This window comes from Globicephala melas, chromosome 13 (genome assembly GCF_963455315.2).
Source record: "Globicephala melas chromosome 13, mGloMel1.2, whole genome shotgun sequence".
Classification (NCBI taxonomy): Eukaryota; Metazoa; Chordata; class Mammalia; order Artiodactyla; family Delphinidae; genus Globicephala; species Globicephala melas.
Window position 1 is genome coordinate 13,243,255 of NC_083326.1, and position 14,211 is coordinate 13,257,465.

The 14,211-nt window shown below is 44.5% G+C and overlaps 1 protein-coding gene across 2 annotated transcripts in view; it reads right to left on the reverse strand.

The window, feature by feature from the left end:
* Positions 1–11,152: 11,152 nt before the first annotated feature.
* FECH (ferrochelatase) overlaps positions 11,153–14,211 on the reverse strand; it is a 35,765-nt gene continuing 32,706 nt past the window's right edge. For both annotated transcript variants that reach the window (XM_030868025.2, XM_070047019.1), the window contains 2 exons: positions 13,065–13,124; positions 11,153–12,621 (listed from right to left, as the gene is read on the reverse strand). In XM_030868025.2, coding sequence (XP_030723885.1) covers positions 12,487–12,621; positions 13,065–13,124 — 195 coding nt within the window. In that variant the 3' untranslated portion in view covers positions 11,153–12,486. The remainder of the gene's footprint in view (positions 12,622–13,064; positions 13,125–14,211) is intronic.

A 14,211-nucleotide genomic window follows, 5' to 3' on the forward strand; every position in this document is an offset into this window, starting at 1 on the left:
AATGTCCACCCAAGGAAGATGTGTGGTGCACGTGATGTCAATATATCAATTAACCAATAAATATTTTTAGAGAGGGGGATGAATGAGAGGAAAGACACATGTCCTGCTCTGGAGGAACCTTTAATTAAGCTGCAGAAGGATTTAGTTGTTGATGTAGGTAAATACACATAAAAATGCATATGTCCCTGTGCCGTCTATTTAATTGTCCCTGTGCCGTCTATTTAATTGACAGCAGGAAACCAAGCATAACACACGCTGAATGAATGGTACTCCACGTGATCAGAAATGAAAGCTCACTCTGGTCTGACTGGCCCAGGAGGACTTCCTGGAGGTGGTGGTGGGGGGTATTTAACCAGGTCTTTTGAGGAAAGGTGGGCTTCAAACAGTGGTATGCAGGCAGCACACCGCAGGCCCACAGACCAAGGTAACCAGCTGTGTGGGCGCTTGAAGGAGCATCTTCCCCACCCCACTGTGGAAGAGAAGCTGTTCTCTGCCCTCTCTCCAACCTGCTCCAGCAGCCAGTCTAAATCATCCTCCATTCATTACTCTCCTACAGCCTTGGGGTTTACCCCCTTCCCCGACAGGGTGACTTCTCTCTCTAGCAGGCCAACCAGGGAAACTCGGGGTCTTTAAACCGCCACCGGTCTAAATCCAACAAAGCACAAGGACCCAGATGGGGCCCTCTGACCTCCGGTGGAGCAGATGCCAAGAGACGACGCAGGTGACCAGAGACGGCAGGAGACCCGGTCTCATCCCTGGGCGGACACCACCTTTCAAAGACATTGGTGCATCCAATCTCAGTCAATTCTCAGTGGAACCAGGCCCCACCTTCAAAAAAGCTGCTCTAAGAGGTAGAGACAGGTAAGAGTTTTGCTGCAGCAGCTCGGCTCTTCCTGGGAGCTAATCCCTAAATGCCCAGGGCCTGCAGCAAGCATAAAACCTAGCCGTTCCAGAGAAAATGCCCTTCCTGCATTCTGTCTCACATTTGCAAATCCCTCCCCAGCTTGAGAAGAACCCACCATCCTAGTGAGCGCCCTCTTCCTTCTGAGGCTCTTCTCGTGCCTACTGGCCGCCCCCAGGCCCCCCATTCTCCCTCTAGCATCCCTTCGTGGACCCTCATTCCTTAGCTTCAGCTGACTCTTCAAGTATTTAGCATAAAATTCTCAAATATCTGCCTGGCCCTCTAAGGTCCTCAAACCCACAGCCCCCTGGTCAGAACTTCAGGCCAGGAGCGTCCCTTTCTATGCCCCTGAGGCGGGACCTCAGATTTCCACACATCTCTGCTCCTTTGAAAACGTCCCAGGGCTTCCCTGGTGGCGCAGTGGTTGAGAGTCCGCCTGCCCATGCAGGGGACGTGGGTTCGTGCCCCGGTTCGGGAGGATCCCACATGCCGCGGAGCGGCTGGGCCCGTGAGCCATGGCCGCTGAGCCTGCGCGTCCGGAGCCTGTGCTCCGCAACGGGAGAGGCCGCAACAGTGAGAGGCCCGCGTACCGCAAAAAAAAACGGCCCTTCCCTCCACTCCGTTTGGGCGTGAGAACAACATCTGGGGACAGATATTTCGGGGTCACCTTCGTCATGGGGCTCAGTGTCCCGCTCTGTGCAATCCAGAGTGGACCCTGACCTCTCTCCAAGGACACCCCTCACCCACTTCTGATCCCGTTTACAGGCTTTTTCCCACCTCGGCATCTTATTTGCAGCTGCAGGTCTTGAGCCGGGCTGGGCTCTGGTCCTTCTTGCTGCCGTGGAGCATTTCCCAGGCCGCTGCGGAGTGGAAACGCTCCTCACGTGCATTTTTGAAAGATCTTGGAAAACTCAGCATAAATGAGTAGCAGCCCATTTATGATTTTAGAATATTCTGGATAATTTATTTGGTGTCAAGGAGCCTGAACCCTCACTTTCCACCTGGGCCCCGCAGGGCTCCACTGCGTTTCCCTTGCATGTTTGTTTTGGTTTGCCCTGAAATGCTAGCCAGCCACAAGGAGACCTTTATCATTATTCCAAATAGATTTCTCCCCTTTGTAATGACAGACTCTGGGGAGGTTGGACACTGAGCCCGTGCTTCTTCCCCTTTTAAAAAAAACAGCAGCTAATATAGAAGTCTTCTTTCCATGCCGGGCAGGCAGCAGCTCTCAGATTTCAGCCTTGGTTTGCTGTCCTTCCTGAGAGCTTGAACACTGAATGTCAGCACAGAGACCCTCTCCTGATAACTTCCTGCCGCCTTCCTGCTGGCCAAGGCAGGCAGCACACAGAAAAGTGAGCCTGGCTAAGATGAATTAAAAAATAACATCTTCCACCCAGCAGGCTCAGATTGGGGACGCTGCATACTCTTGGGACTGTCCTTCCAGAAATGGCTGAGAAAGATGCAGCTGACATTTTTAGCAATTGGTGTAATGTCCCTCCCCCGAGGCTCTCTCACATCCTTCCTGGCCATGGATTGAGATTCAGATGTGCAGTGCTCCCTGCTTTTTTGCTCTCTCAGTATTTCCTCCACCCGGAATCATGTGATCCAGCCCTAAACTCCTGTCCTCGGAGGTCAATCAGAATGACACCTTTAGTGTTTGTGCCTGATTTTATGGCCTCATGATCTTGTGCCCTTTGGAGTTCAAAGGTCACATCAGGCAGCAGGCAGGGAGGTTTTTGATGTCACCTCTGAACCCCAGAAAACAAAATGACAGAGGCCCACAGCGACAATCCATCTAAAAATGGTCACATGAAGGATGCAACTCAATCAGCCCAGAGCATGCAAGTTACTTATGGAGTATCTTGCTAAACCCAAACTTAGACCAGAAGAAGGGATACAAATCCCATGATCCCAGCACATAAACCAAAGCTTGAGAAGAGCAAAGAAATGAGTTTACAACCTGCTCAAAATGGAAGGATTTGTAAGATGTGATTTATAAATTGGTTTCCTCCCCTTCTCCCCCCATCCACGTGTGTGTGCGCGTGCGCGCGCGCGCGCACACACACACACACACACACACACACACACACACACCGGTCAATACGCCACCACCATTCGAAAATCAAGCATTTTCCTTTCCGAAGTTTTGCCCAGTGGCGAAGCCTGCCGTGGACAGATGTGTGAGGCCCATCAAAGGCCAAGGGCTTTCTCCTTGGCCACCAGAACCGTCCTCAGAAACAGGCTGAGAGGCAGTGGATCAAACAGCCAATAAGAAAGACAAGGATGTGTCAGATAGGTGAAAGGTTAGCCCCACAAAGCAGGTCATGTTCTGCAGAACAGATGTCACCTCCCATACCACACAGATTGTCCCTCATCAGCCCTTAATACCTGGCACACATGCCCCTGGGCAAAGGTCAGACTGATTTCTGAATTGATGAGAAATACAATTCAAATAGTTCGGGAGCTGAACAGGCGGTGCTCTCATTGTTTATTACTATAGCAGTTTCATTTCTTTAAAAAATATACATCAAAGTATATCTAGCTTAGCCAGAGAAGATGCTGGTGCTGAGAAACTGATGAATAGATCTTGAGAACATTGCCCAATAACCTTGTATGAGCAGAAGTTCTGTTCAGAGACTAGACCACGGGGAGAAAAACATAGATGTGCCTTATCATTTTAAATAAAGATTTGGTTTGCAAATAAAATGTGTCTTCTATTGTGAAATGGAAACATTATATAGGATCATCCAGGCCCTCATCGCAGACCCTCCATTTGGAAGAATTTTCTCTCTGCTCTATCTCATACAGCCTCCTCCTTTCCTTTTAACTTCACATCAGATGGTCATTTCCCTGGGAGGGGTGACTAAATTTTTAATGATATCTGAACAGGAGCACAACTGCGTTGAATAACATTGTGTCCTGAACAGTGGGACCTAAAATCATTGTGGATGAAATAAGAACCCTAGAAAGAAAGAATGCTGGTCTGAGAGTTGGAAGACCAGCTCTGTGTGACCTTAGCCAGGTCACCTCACCTCTCTGAGCTTCGATTTCTTCATCTAAATTCAAATCGCACTTGTGCCTTCCTAGGGCCTGCTCAGCACAGGCTCTGCTCAGGTGCCAGGACAACCTCTAATCTGTCACGATTCCTCTGTTTCTGGACAATCGTACCTCGACATGGGAGAATGGACTGAGGAGCTGGCTCTCTAACACTGTTCTTTAACTCAGGAATCCCATAACCTGCTTCCTTCTCAGGAAGTGAAGTACAACCCACCAAAACCATTTTCCGAAGGATAACTGAGCAGCAAACATTAGTTTTAAATGGGCTGCAAAATTCCCCACACCATTTTGGAAGCCCAGTCCAAGAGTATATAGGAACTCTACTAAAGCTGGTCAAAACTGAGAGCTGCCAGAGCCTCGGAGCACTCCTGGGTAGTTTCTGCCTGGTTGAGGGTTCAAGGCCACTGTGGCTGGAAAAGGCCGGGCATCACTTTGTCGGAGCACTGCCTCTTTATCTGTTTCATTGATACTCAGAGAGGGCAGGACCCACCAGAGGTCTCGTGGCTAACTGGGACCAGGCAAGATGGAAGCACCCAGGTTCCTCCATTCCCAGCCCATAATAATGGCTACCAGAGTGAGCAATCACTCTGGTCCACAGCATTTGCTTTTTACCTGTCATCTCGGTTTTTCTTTACAACAAGCTGCTAGTAGATATTACTCTTATCCTAGAGATGAGGAACCAGCATCCTGAGAGGTTTGGTTACTCAGGTCTCATGTCTGGTACATGGGGAGCCAGGGCTGGGTTCCAGGTCCTGTTGGAATCCAGGCTTGTGCTTGTAACCACCCACCTCAGCCCTGGGACCCCATTTCTATGCTCTGACCATAAAGCAGGAGATGGGAGCATCCCAGATCCTGAGGCATGTGTGGGAGTGGCTTCTGGGAAAGGCAAGACGGGGGCTCCAGGGGGTTGAAAGGGATCTCCCTAAAACACATGTCTGTGGCTTAACCCACAGGACCTAGGATGTGACCCGTTTTGGAAAAAGAGTCCCTGCAGATGTAATGAAGGATCTTAAGGTGAGATCACCCTGGACTGTCTTGGTGGGCTCTAAATCCAACGACACATCTCCTTGTCCGAGATGACAGCGAAGATGCAGACACTGAGGAGAAGCCATGGGAAGATGGAGGCAGAGATTGAAGTGATGCAGCCACAAGCCAGGGAACACCTGGCGCCACCAGAAGCTGGAAAAGCCAAGGAAAGGTCCTCCCTAGAGCCTCTGTGGGGAGCACAGCCATGCCAGCACCTTGGACTTGCTTTCCAAACAGAGACAGAATAAATTTCTGGGATTTTTAAGCCACTGAGTTTGAGGTACATTGTTACAGCAGCCCTCGCGAACTGAGATGAGATGGAATAAGGATTTCCTCTCGGAAGAGTTGTGTGCATTTTTAGGACTTGTGGATCCAGAGGGGGCCGACCCTATCTGTGTGCTGCAGCAGCAGGTCCTGTCAAACTGAAATTTCTATTCTTGCAGGAGGGATGAGAACGAAAAGGCCACCTGGAAAATTAACACCACCCCCCAGCCCAGACACCAACGTGCCGTCCTCATGCCCTTTACCATTATACAGCTTCTAATAATAGTTTTTTGGACTATTATTCCATCTACTTTTTGCCTAATGGAGCCCAGTTTCTTTCTCAGGAAGACTTGGCAACTGACCCCAGACATGTTCTAGCCTGAGTCCAAAACCTAGATTTACAAATTAGCCGAGGTGAGAGTATGTTAGAGAAACATTCTTTACTTTGTTGATGCTTCCCTTTAGATTCCTTTGCCTCCCAAAATACATGTTAAATGTAATTAGATTTAGGAAATTCCCTGGCGGTCCAGTGGTCAGGACTCCACGATTCTATGGCAGGGGGCACAGATTCCATCCCTGGTCGGGGAACTAAGATCCCACAAGCCGCACAGCATGGCCACAAAAAAAAAAAAGGAAAGAAAAGAAAAATGTAATTAGATTTACAAAACCTGCTTCCATAGAAATCTTAGGGACACGCTTCTTACTTAAAGTATGGTCCACGGTACAGATTGCTTGTTTATTCACGATGAACCCTCGGGTTGTGAGATGAAGGGAGCTGGACTTCCTTCTAAGATGGATCTTCTAAGATGACAGGCAAAGCAGCAGGGAGGGCTGACGGACTGGATCATCTGTCCCTGTACCTATTCTTCTCATCTACAGATCAGAAGGACCATCTACCCCAAATGAGGGCAGCTTAGAAAAAGCACAACACAGTTTACTTCTTACACGGTACTGTGGACACAGAGGTGCATTTGATTGTTATCCTTGACACTTCTTTCCAGCGTTTCCCAACCTTTTTCAGGTAGAACACAGGTCAGATCCTGCTTTGTATGTGCTGCTCTGAGGAGCCTGGAACAATACTGTTCTGATGGCCAGAGATGAACATCCTGGGAAGTCAGGCCAATGTAGGCCACCCCTGTCCACCACAAGGGCCGAGAGACCAGCAAGCAGCCAGACCACGAGAAACCTTCCCGAGCACAGGAGTCAGCAGGTTCTCCCTTACAGATATCTCTGAGTACCTATTTAATACTTAATAAACCCAACTTAAAATAATAGAGTCCCAGTCATCAGACGCAAATCTTAGAAAGACAGAAAGATTTGAAGATGCCTCCAAAAGCAGATAAAAGGAGGTTTTTAAAAATGAGAGCTTATGCTAAGATTGTTTGATAAAATGAAATCAGCATAATAACAGATTCTCTGGGACTCTGCCTGTACCTGTGAATCATGCTGAGAATTAATCCTTGGATGCTGGAAAATCCTTGTGGATGTGTTGTTTGGGGAATGTATACAAGCCCAGAACAAAGAGTCCTTTCCTCCAGCTCTCCCAACCTTCAGGTGCACGCACGCGCGCACACACACACACACACACAAAATGAACCAAGAAAGAAGGAAAGAGACCAGTAATGAGAGAGCCCACTAATGGGTTGGTTTATGTATAGAACAACAGCCCATCGCTGTTACATAAAATAATCAATCAAGCACTTAATTTTAAACATAAAAGTAAGCTGTCAGGAGACTGCTAATAGATAACCAAATAAATTAACAGTTGTAGGTGGGATTTGAAACCAGGTCAGATTTCCTTCTTCCCCAAGCTCTGAGCCCACGAGCATAAAGGGTCTCCCCAGCTGGGCACTTGATGTCACACTGTTTCCAAGTGGGAAATCCCCCTTTATCCAACATCCCCTCTCAGCAGGCTGGTCACTTCAGGGAATTGCCCTTTGTGCGTCTTCCATAAATTTTATAACGCTGCTACTTTACAATATTGATGGGCAACTTGGCCTTGGCCCAGACCCGCGGTGGGTTAGCATGGACGTGAAAACCTTCAGAAGCGCAGAAACAGGAAGGAACACATTCCCCGCGGACGTTTCTTAAAGGGAGAATTGTGTAAGTGCAGTGGTTACCTGAGTTGGAGGCCGGCCCGGCTTTGATGGACGGCTCTGCCCCCTGAGAGCCACACGGCGACAGGCTGGCAGGCAGGACACACATAGGCAACTCTCAGGTACCTGCAGACCCGTAAAGGGTAAGTGAAATCCACACATCATCCCCCAAGTGGTTTAAACCTGAAACTCAACTTTCTCCCGACATTCAAACTCTTTGCAAAGTTACTGATGAAGAAGGATCGACAGCTTTAGGGTCTGTCTCTTCTCTCTCTGCCTGTGACCTTCTCAGGGCAAGTGACCCAAAGTAAATGCAACAAGGAACATAAAAGGCAGGACTAGAGAATTGATCCCTGATTCCTAGAGGCTCTGTGAGTGCTCTGAACTTTGAGGATAACATTCGTTCTGCCATCACATCTTCATGAAAAAACAACACAGTAAAATTCCACCTCCTAGAATAAAGTCACACTGAGAACAAGACAGCCATCGTTTGCTAACCGAGTGAGTAACACAAGTCAATAATAGCTACCATTTATTGGGCCTTTAACACACACACACACACACACACACACACACACACACACACACACACACACACACACACACACACACACACACACACACACACACACACACACACACACACCACCCAAACACTGCACCTTACTAAATACATTAGGCATGTGATCTCATTTAATCCTCTTTTTAAAATCTGCATAAATATCCTTTGATCCAGAAAACCCACTTCTAAGGGATATTTCCTGTGGAACTGACTGAGAATATGTCCAAAGATTCTGTCTATAAGGATGTTTATCAGATATAAGCAAACCTTCGCCTCTCAGGGCCCCTGTTAGTACAACAGGCCCGTGGGATTTTGTTGGACACAACTGGCATCTTACTAAAAAGATTAAAATGTCTAGTAACCATGGGGTAGCTTCCACTATAAAGAGACAGCGATCTACAGAGCGAGCTACCTCTCTATATATAATGAATCTGGGAACAACGCAAGCATGTGATCCACATAGACCACGTCCATCATCCCAGAAAAGTTCCGTTTGAGGCAGTAGTGTTTTGGTAAATGGTCACCAACCAGCTCTCTGAAAAAACAATCTATACATACATGTGTGTATGTTTATTATAACTTTCACCAGTATAAAAGATATAGGATGCACAATTTACAAGTAATAATAAAATACATAATTCTCTTTACTGTAAATTCCATATAATCAATTAATTCTCAAAGAATGCTTGTGTTGACTTTTATCAAGCTCTCGCATCTGTAGCCGCCCTATATAGTTCTGACATGAATGCTGGTGTTTTCATTTACATTAATGAGTAATGCAAATGTAAAACAACTTTGTATATCAAAACTTCACTTGGATAAATCGGCTATTAGTTTTCACATAATGGGAGGATATTTCCTCAAATTTTTGTGCTATTCACGATGTAATGGCTAGAGACATGACAACTTTTAATACATATGAACATTTTTTCCACCACTTTAAGTCTAGGTAATCAACAAAACAATCGAGGAAGCCCTAAGTTGTAGTATTTGCTGATTTCCAAACGTAAATAGCCCTACTGTAGCCAATTTCAAGCTGCCAACACGGTCACTGAACACAGCTGGAGACGTACAGTAGCTCACCATCATTATATAGTATTTTCATCATATAGGTATCATAAACATAAATAACCTCTAGAATAAAGATGATAAAATATAGTAAAATAATAGGGAAATGATTTTTGAGTATTTGTTACTTTTTAAAATATAATTAAACTGTAAGATATAACACTTTTAATAATTGTTATGTGTAACAACCTGAAATTTTAACAATTGGCCAGCAAGCCCCTGCTTGTATGCCTGTGCAGTTAATCCCATCTCATGTATATAATTTTTTTTTAAATAAGGAAAAGGTAAAAATACCTCATGAATTCTCAGGGTAAAATCTATTACTTCTTAATATGTCAGGAAAGTAAAGCTTCAACCCCTTGGGGAGAGTGGAAGGAAAAAAGCCGGCCTGCGCGATTTCATTTCAGGAGCAGGCTGCTGAGAGAGCACCTGGAACATCAGAGTGACAGCTGTCAAACAACCAGAAACAGGACCCGGCGACTCCTGCCCAAGGGCTTATAACACAGGTTCAAACCAGGCTTTTTTCCAAAGATGTTTTTAATTCCAACATCCCTCCTAATGGCTTACCGTAGACTAATTTAGCCAGGAGCTGTTAATGCTAAAAATGGAAGCTAATGATTTCTGCTAAAAACGATTAAGCGGACACTATCAGAGTGTATTGTAAGAAACTGATTATCACGGGTGCATTTGTTTTCCACTTCCTCTTCCCTGTTGAAAGGCTTAATAAGATTCCCACAGCAAAAGCAGAAGCACTTCTTCCTATCCTGGGAGCCTAGATTGTGAATGTGTTCTCTGGACGTCACCCACTCCCCAGAGCCCTCCTAAGACTCATCTCACGCTGGGAGCCGTGGTTCCACTAAAGGGCGCCCACTGCTGTTGCTTGTCATGTTGGTGCTATTCAGCGAATACTGGCAGCATCAGCTTCTTTCTCTGGACTGCCCACCGGTACCCACCACTCACCTCGGTGCCTTATGGCTTGGCACACTTTATACTTTCCAAAATAAGTGTATTAAGAAAAGAAGCATGCCTTTTAAGGCAAAGGTTAGATAATAGTCATACCACACAACTGTCCAGCTGGAAGAAATCTAGCAAAAAAAAAAAAAGATCAAGTTTTCAGGTGCCACTGTTTGAATTAACCAGGAATGTTAGAAAGCAAGCACATAAAACTTCAATATAATTATGACATGATTAGATAGTTCAACTGGCAATGATTTAAGCAGAATTCAGGTTTCCTGAGCCATCCGATATTCAGGCTTAATTCATTTGATGTACATTCCCTGAAACCTTATGATGCTAGCTTCTATAAAAAGAAAGCTGAATGTCACAGAAGGCCATCTGGACTGGGAGAAGTTACTGAAGGGGGTTTTTTTACAATGGAATCTCAATTATTAGGCAATTAGAACAACACTCCTAGGAATGATATTTACAAAGTCTGGGGTACAACCTTGATGAAATGTTTTTAATTTTATAATTTTTAGAAATAAGGAAAGAAAAGATTAGCTTTTGTCTTTCTCTGAGGATTTCCATATTAAAACGGAGAAACTGAACGACCTTAATTCAGGACACTAGTTTTGGGGTCAACTCAGAATTTTCTTTTTCCAGCTTGCAACATCTCAATGAATTTCCCATTTCCACCCAATGTTGGGAAGCACGTTCCTGGGCCATCTTCAGGATCCGACAGAAGGGGTTTTATAGGCTGGGTTGAGAGCTTAGAGATGCAGTACCAAGGGTGCAGTCAAGGGCTCTAGGCTTACACACCAGCGCACGTGTACACACACAAATGTTAGTTCTTTCTTATGGCCGCCAGCTTTAAACTCTGCCCTCTGGCTAACACACGAGTTGCTCCTTACGCCATCCCGCCAAGGTCACTCAAAGCCTACCTTGAACCTAGTCCCCCCAAAGTACGTGGAAACAGAAGAGGAAAATTCTAAACAACTGTCTATGCCTTGTACCCTCTTCTGGAAACACAATCTGCTAAAAGGGAAGCCAATTTGGAAAAAAAAAAGTGTAGATGCTACTCAAATTTCAGAGCGGTTATCAGTGTGGGAAAACTGTTAACTAACGTGGATGGCATGTTACTTTTCTTGTACCACAAAGTAAATTCCTCTTATTTAATAATTTTGATTAGTAATGAATTTGGATTACTTTTGATTTAACAGAGAGAATGAATCAGACTGGTTAAAACCTTAATGATGTCATATTTATTAATATAGTAAATACTGAATATAGAAGGTCTATGACTCCACTAATACTTTCACTGGCTTAAATAGAAAAAAAAGAAAGGCACTTTCAAAGAACAAAGTTGTAAGGCTTAAAGGAAAGAGAAAGTAATTCTTACAAATTCACTATGGATCCATCAGAGATTTTTAAAATCCATATAAATCCAGGTATAGAAGATCTGACTCTGATCCTACATTATTTCTACATTTTAGGACAACTTTTCACTCACAAATTCAAGATTACAATGGCATCTAAGATATCCACAGGAAAAGACTAACATGAACTACAACAATATGAATCATATTTGTTGCATTAGAGTGGTTATTTTCCTTTTCTCTATTTTTTAAATTTCCTATAGCACGGTTACATAATTTTTATAATAAAAATTGTAAATTAAGAATTTGAGGTTACCAAACGTCCTTGACTTTATAAAATAAATCTTCAAACAAATATGCGGAAACGGGACATTCCACCAAGATGAAGAAGATGCTCAATGGAAATGTCCACGAGGTCCTGAGAGGAGCTCTGGACATGAAGCCCTTCATTAGCATTTCCAGCCCCCCTCTCCTGTGGCACCAACGATTCCCACCAAGGTGGGGATGACAAATGTGGGATTGCTACATGTTTATCAGCCCTGTGTGCCTGGGGAATCTCAAAGCACTTTTGGAACCTACACTTGATTCAGTTTCATGGTGAGGAAAGTGAGGTTCACATACAAGGACCAAAATGACCGATTACTAGTGACGTCACTGGCAAGAGCAGCCCCTGTAGGAACCACATCACCGGCCCAGCATCCTGTAACCCAGGGGCTGACGGAAAGATCAGGTACCCTTTCTTTTTTCAAATTATATTTCATTTACTCAACTATGTTCACTTTAAAACACAAGTATGAGATTGTAAACAGACCTCACTCACTCTGACAGCCCCACAGAGGGCGCTCTCCGTACCCCTGCAGGGGTTTTGGGGCGCAATAAAACCAAAATCAGTATTGAAAATACGTGTGCATCTCATAAGATAAATTTTTAAAACTCATTTTTAAAATAGCCTAGTGGACATTCCAAACTAGTAACTTAACCCAGAGAGGGGAACTATAAATGCTTACTGTATTGGTCTATAAAAATACCCCTCAATAAGGATTTCAGAGTCCATTCCTCAAGAAGGTACACAATTTGTGGCCAAAGGCTACGCCCACATCAATGTGACTCCCTCCCTAATGCTAAATACATCCTCCTCCACCTCGGAGGTGTCTGGAGGCTGGGCACCGGCCAAATCCCCGCGGCGCTCTGGCGGGGTCACAGCTGCTGGCTGCTGAAGAAGGACTTGGTCTCCCTGCAGACGGGATTCACGCAGAGCGGGCAGCTCAGGGTCAGCTGCGTGGAGCAGCGCTCGTTGGACTGGATGTGTGAGTGCACCAAGTCGGCCAGGGCCTGGAGACAGACAACAAGCAGGAGAGACCCATCAGCAGCAGAGCGGACGCAGCTTCCCACACCTCCCCTCGCCCATCTCCCCATTCAAAACCTATGAACCCTTTTAACCCAATTCTATGATGTCTTCCTTTCTTAAGAATTCTCAGCTTAGAGAAAAGTTTCAAATACAGGTTTTAGAGAAGGAAATCCTCTCACCCCACCTGCTGAACCTTGTCTCTGAAAGGCAGATTTTTAATTAGACATAGTGATAGGTGGGTAGAAATAAGAAAACGGGGGCTCTCTAAAGGAGAAAAGAGCGAGAGCATAAGGGATTCGATTTTATTTTTGTAATTAATTGGAACTCAAAATGTTCTAATATGTGAGAAAACCAATATTCTGTAAGAGTTTCTCAGAGGACTGCTCTCCGACATGTTCTACTAAAATGGTTGTAACACTAGAGATACCTTCGAGAACAGTGGATTTCCATTAAGAGACTCTGCTCTTCTGATGTTTTCAACCCCACACTGAAATCAAATGAGAAAAGGGAGGAAAAACACATACACGTTTTATTTTCCCTTTATTTTTTTTTAAAGAAACTGCTACAAAAAAATAAAATAAATAAATAAACACACATACACAAACACAACTCGAAGTCTTAGTACCAAAGTGTTCCCAGACTACCCAGAAATGAAAAACAGTCCCGGGACCAGACATAGATGCTGATTTTCACCCCTTTATCATAAAATTGCTCTTCAATTTCTATTCCTTCCCTCATCCCATTACCTTCCCATGGGTGCTTTGTTTCCAAACCATTTTTGAGGTTTGTATCTGATAGAATACTCAAGTAATTTAAATCTGCTTACCATTCTTTTTTTTTTTAGTCTACCTTTCTAACGCATACTTTTACAGACTCTACCTAAGCAGAATGTTGCTTTAATGACTTAAATTTTTACACGTTTTGATTCCAAGTGCCAAAAGAGGTAAATTAGTTTAATGTATATTGAAACTAGATTGGATCCAATACGCAGAGTTGGGTTTTTAAATATATTCTTACATAGAAAAATATAAATTAAAAACCTAAGGATTGTTTACAACCATCCCTGCTCCCCTCTCCAAAAATATCCCGTTGATTCCAGCTAATTATCCCCCAAATAACTGAGAAGTATCTAATTCTTATTTACTCAGGTAGCTAGGATCTTCTCTTTCCCTTTCTGAAATGCTGATGGCCTTTTTGTTGCTTTATCTTTTAAGTTAGAAGACTGGGAAGGGGAAAATGGTAAGATTCAGCAAACACATAGTTCTCAATTTAAAAAGACATTGATCATATTCCAAAACTTCATGTAGAAGTAACAGCAGGATAGCCAGTTGGTCAGTGTTCTCAAACACTGTTTTTCTCTTTCTGGCCACACTGCACGGCATGCAAGATCTTAGTTCCCCGAGCAGGGATCGAACCCGCGCCCCCTGCAGTGGAAGTGAGGAGTCTTAACCACTAGACCACCAGGGGAGTCCCAAGTGTTCTCAAACACTGTTCATGGGAGACTTAAAGGATGTATTTCTGTAGGACAATCCAATGAAATATGTATCAACATTTACATTCCATTGCTAGGAATC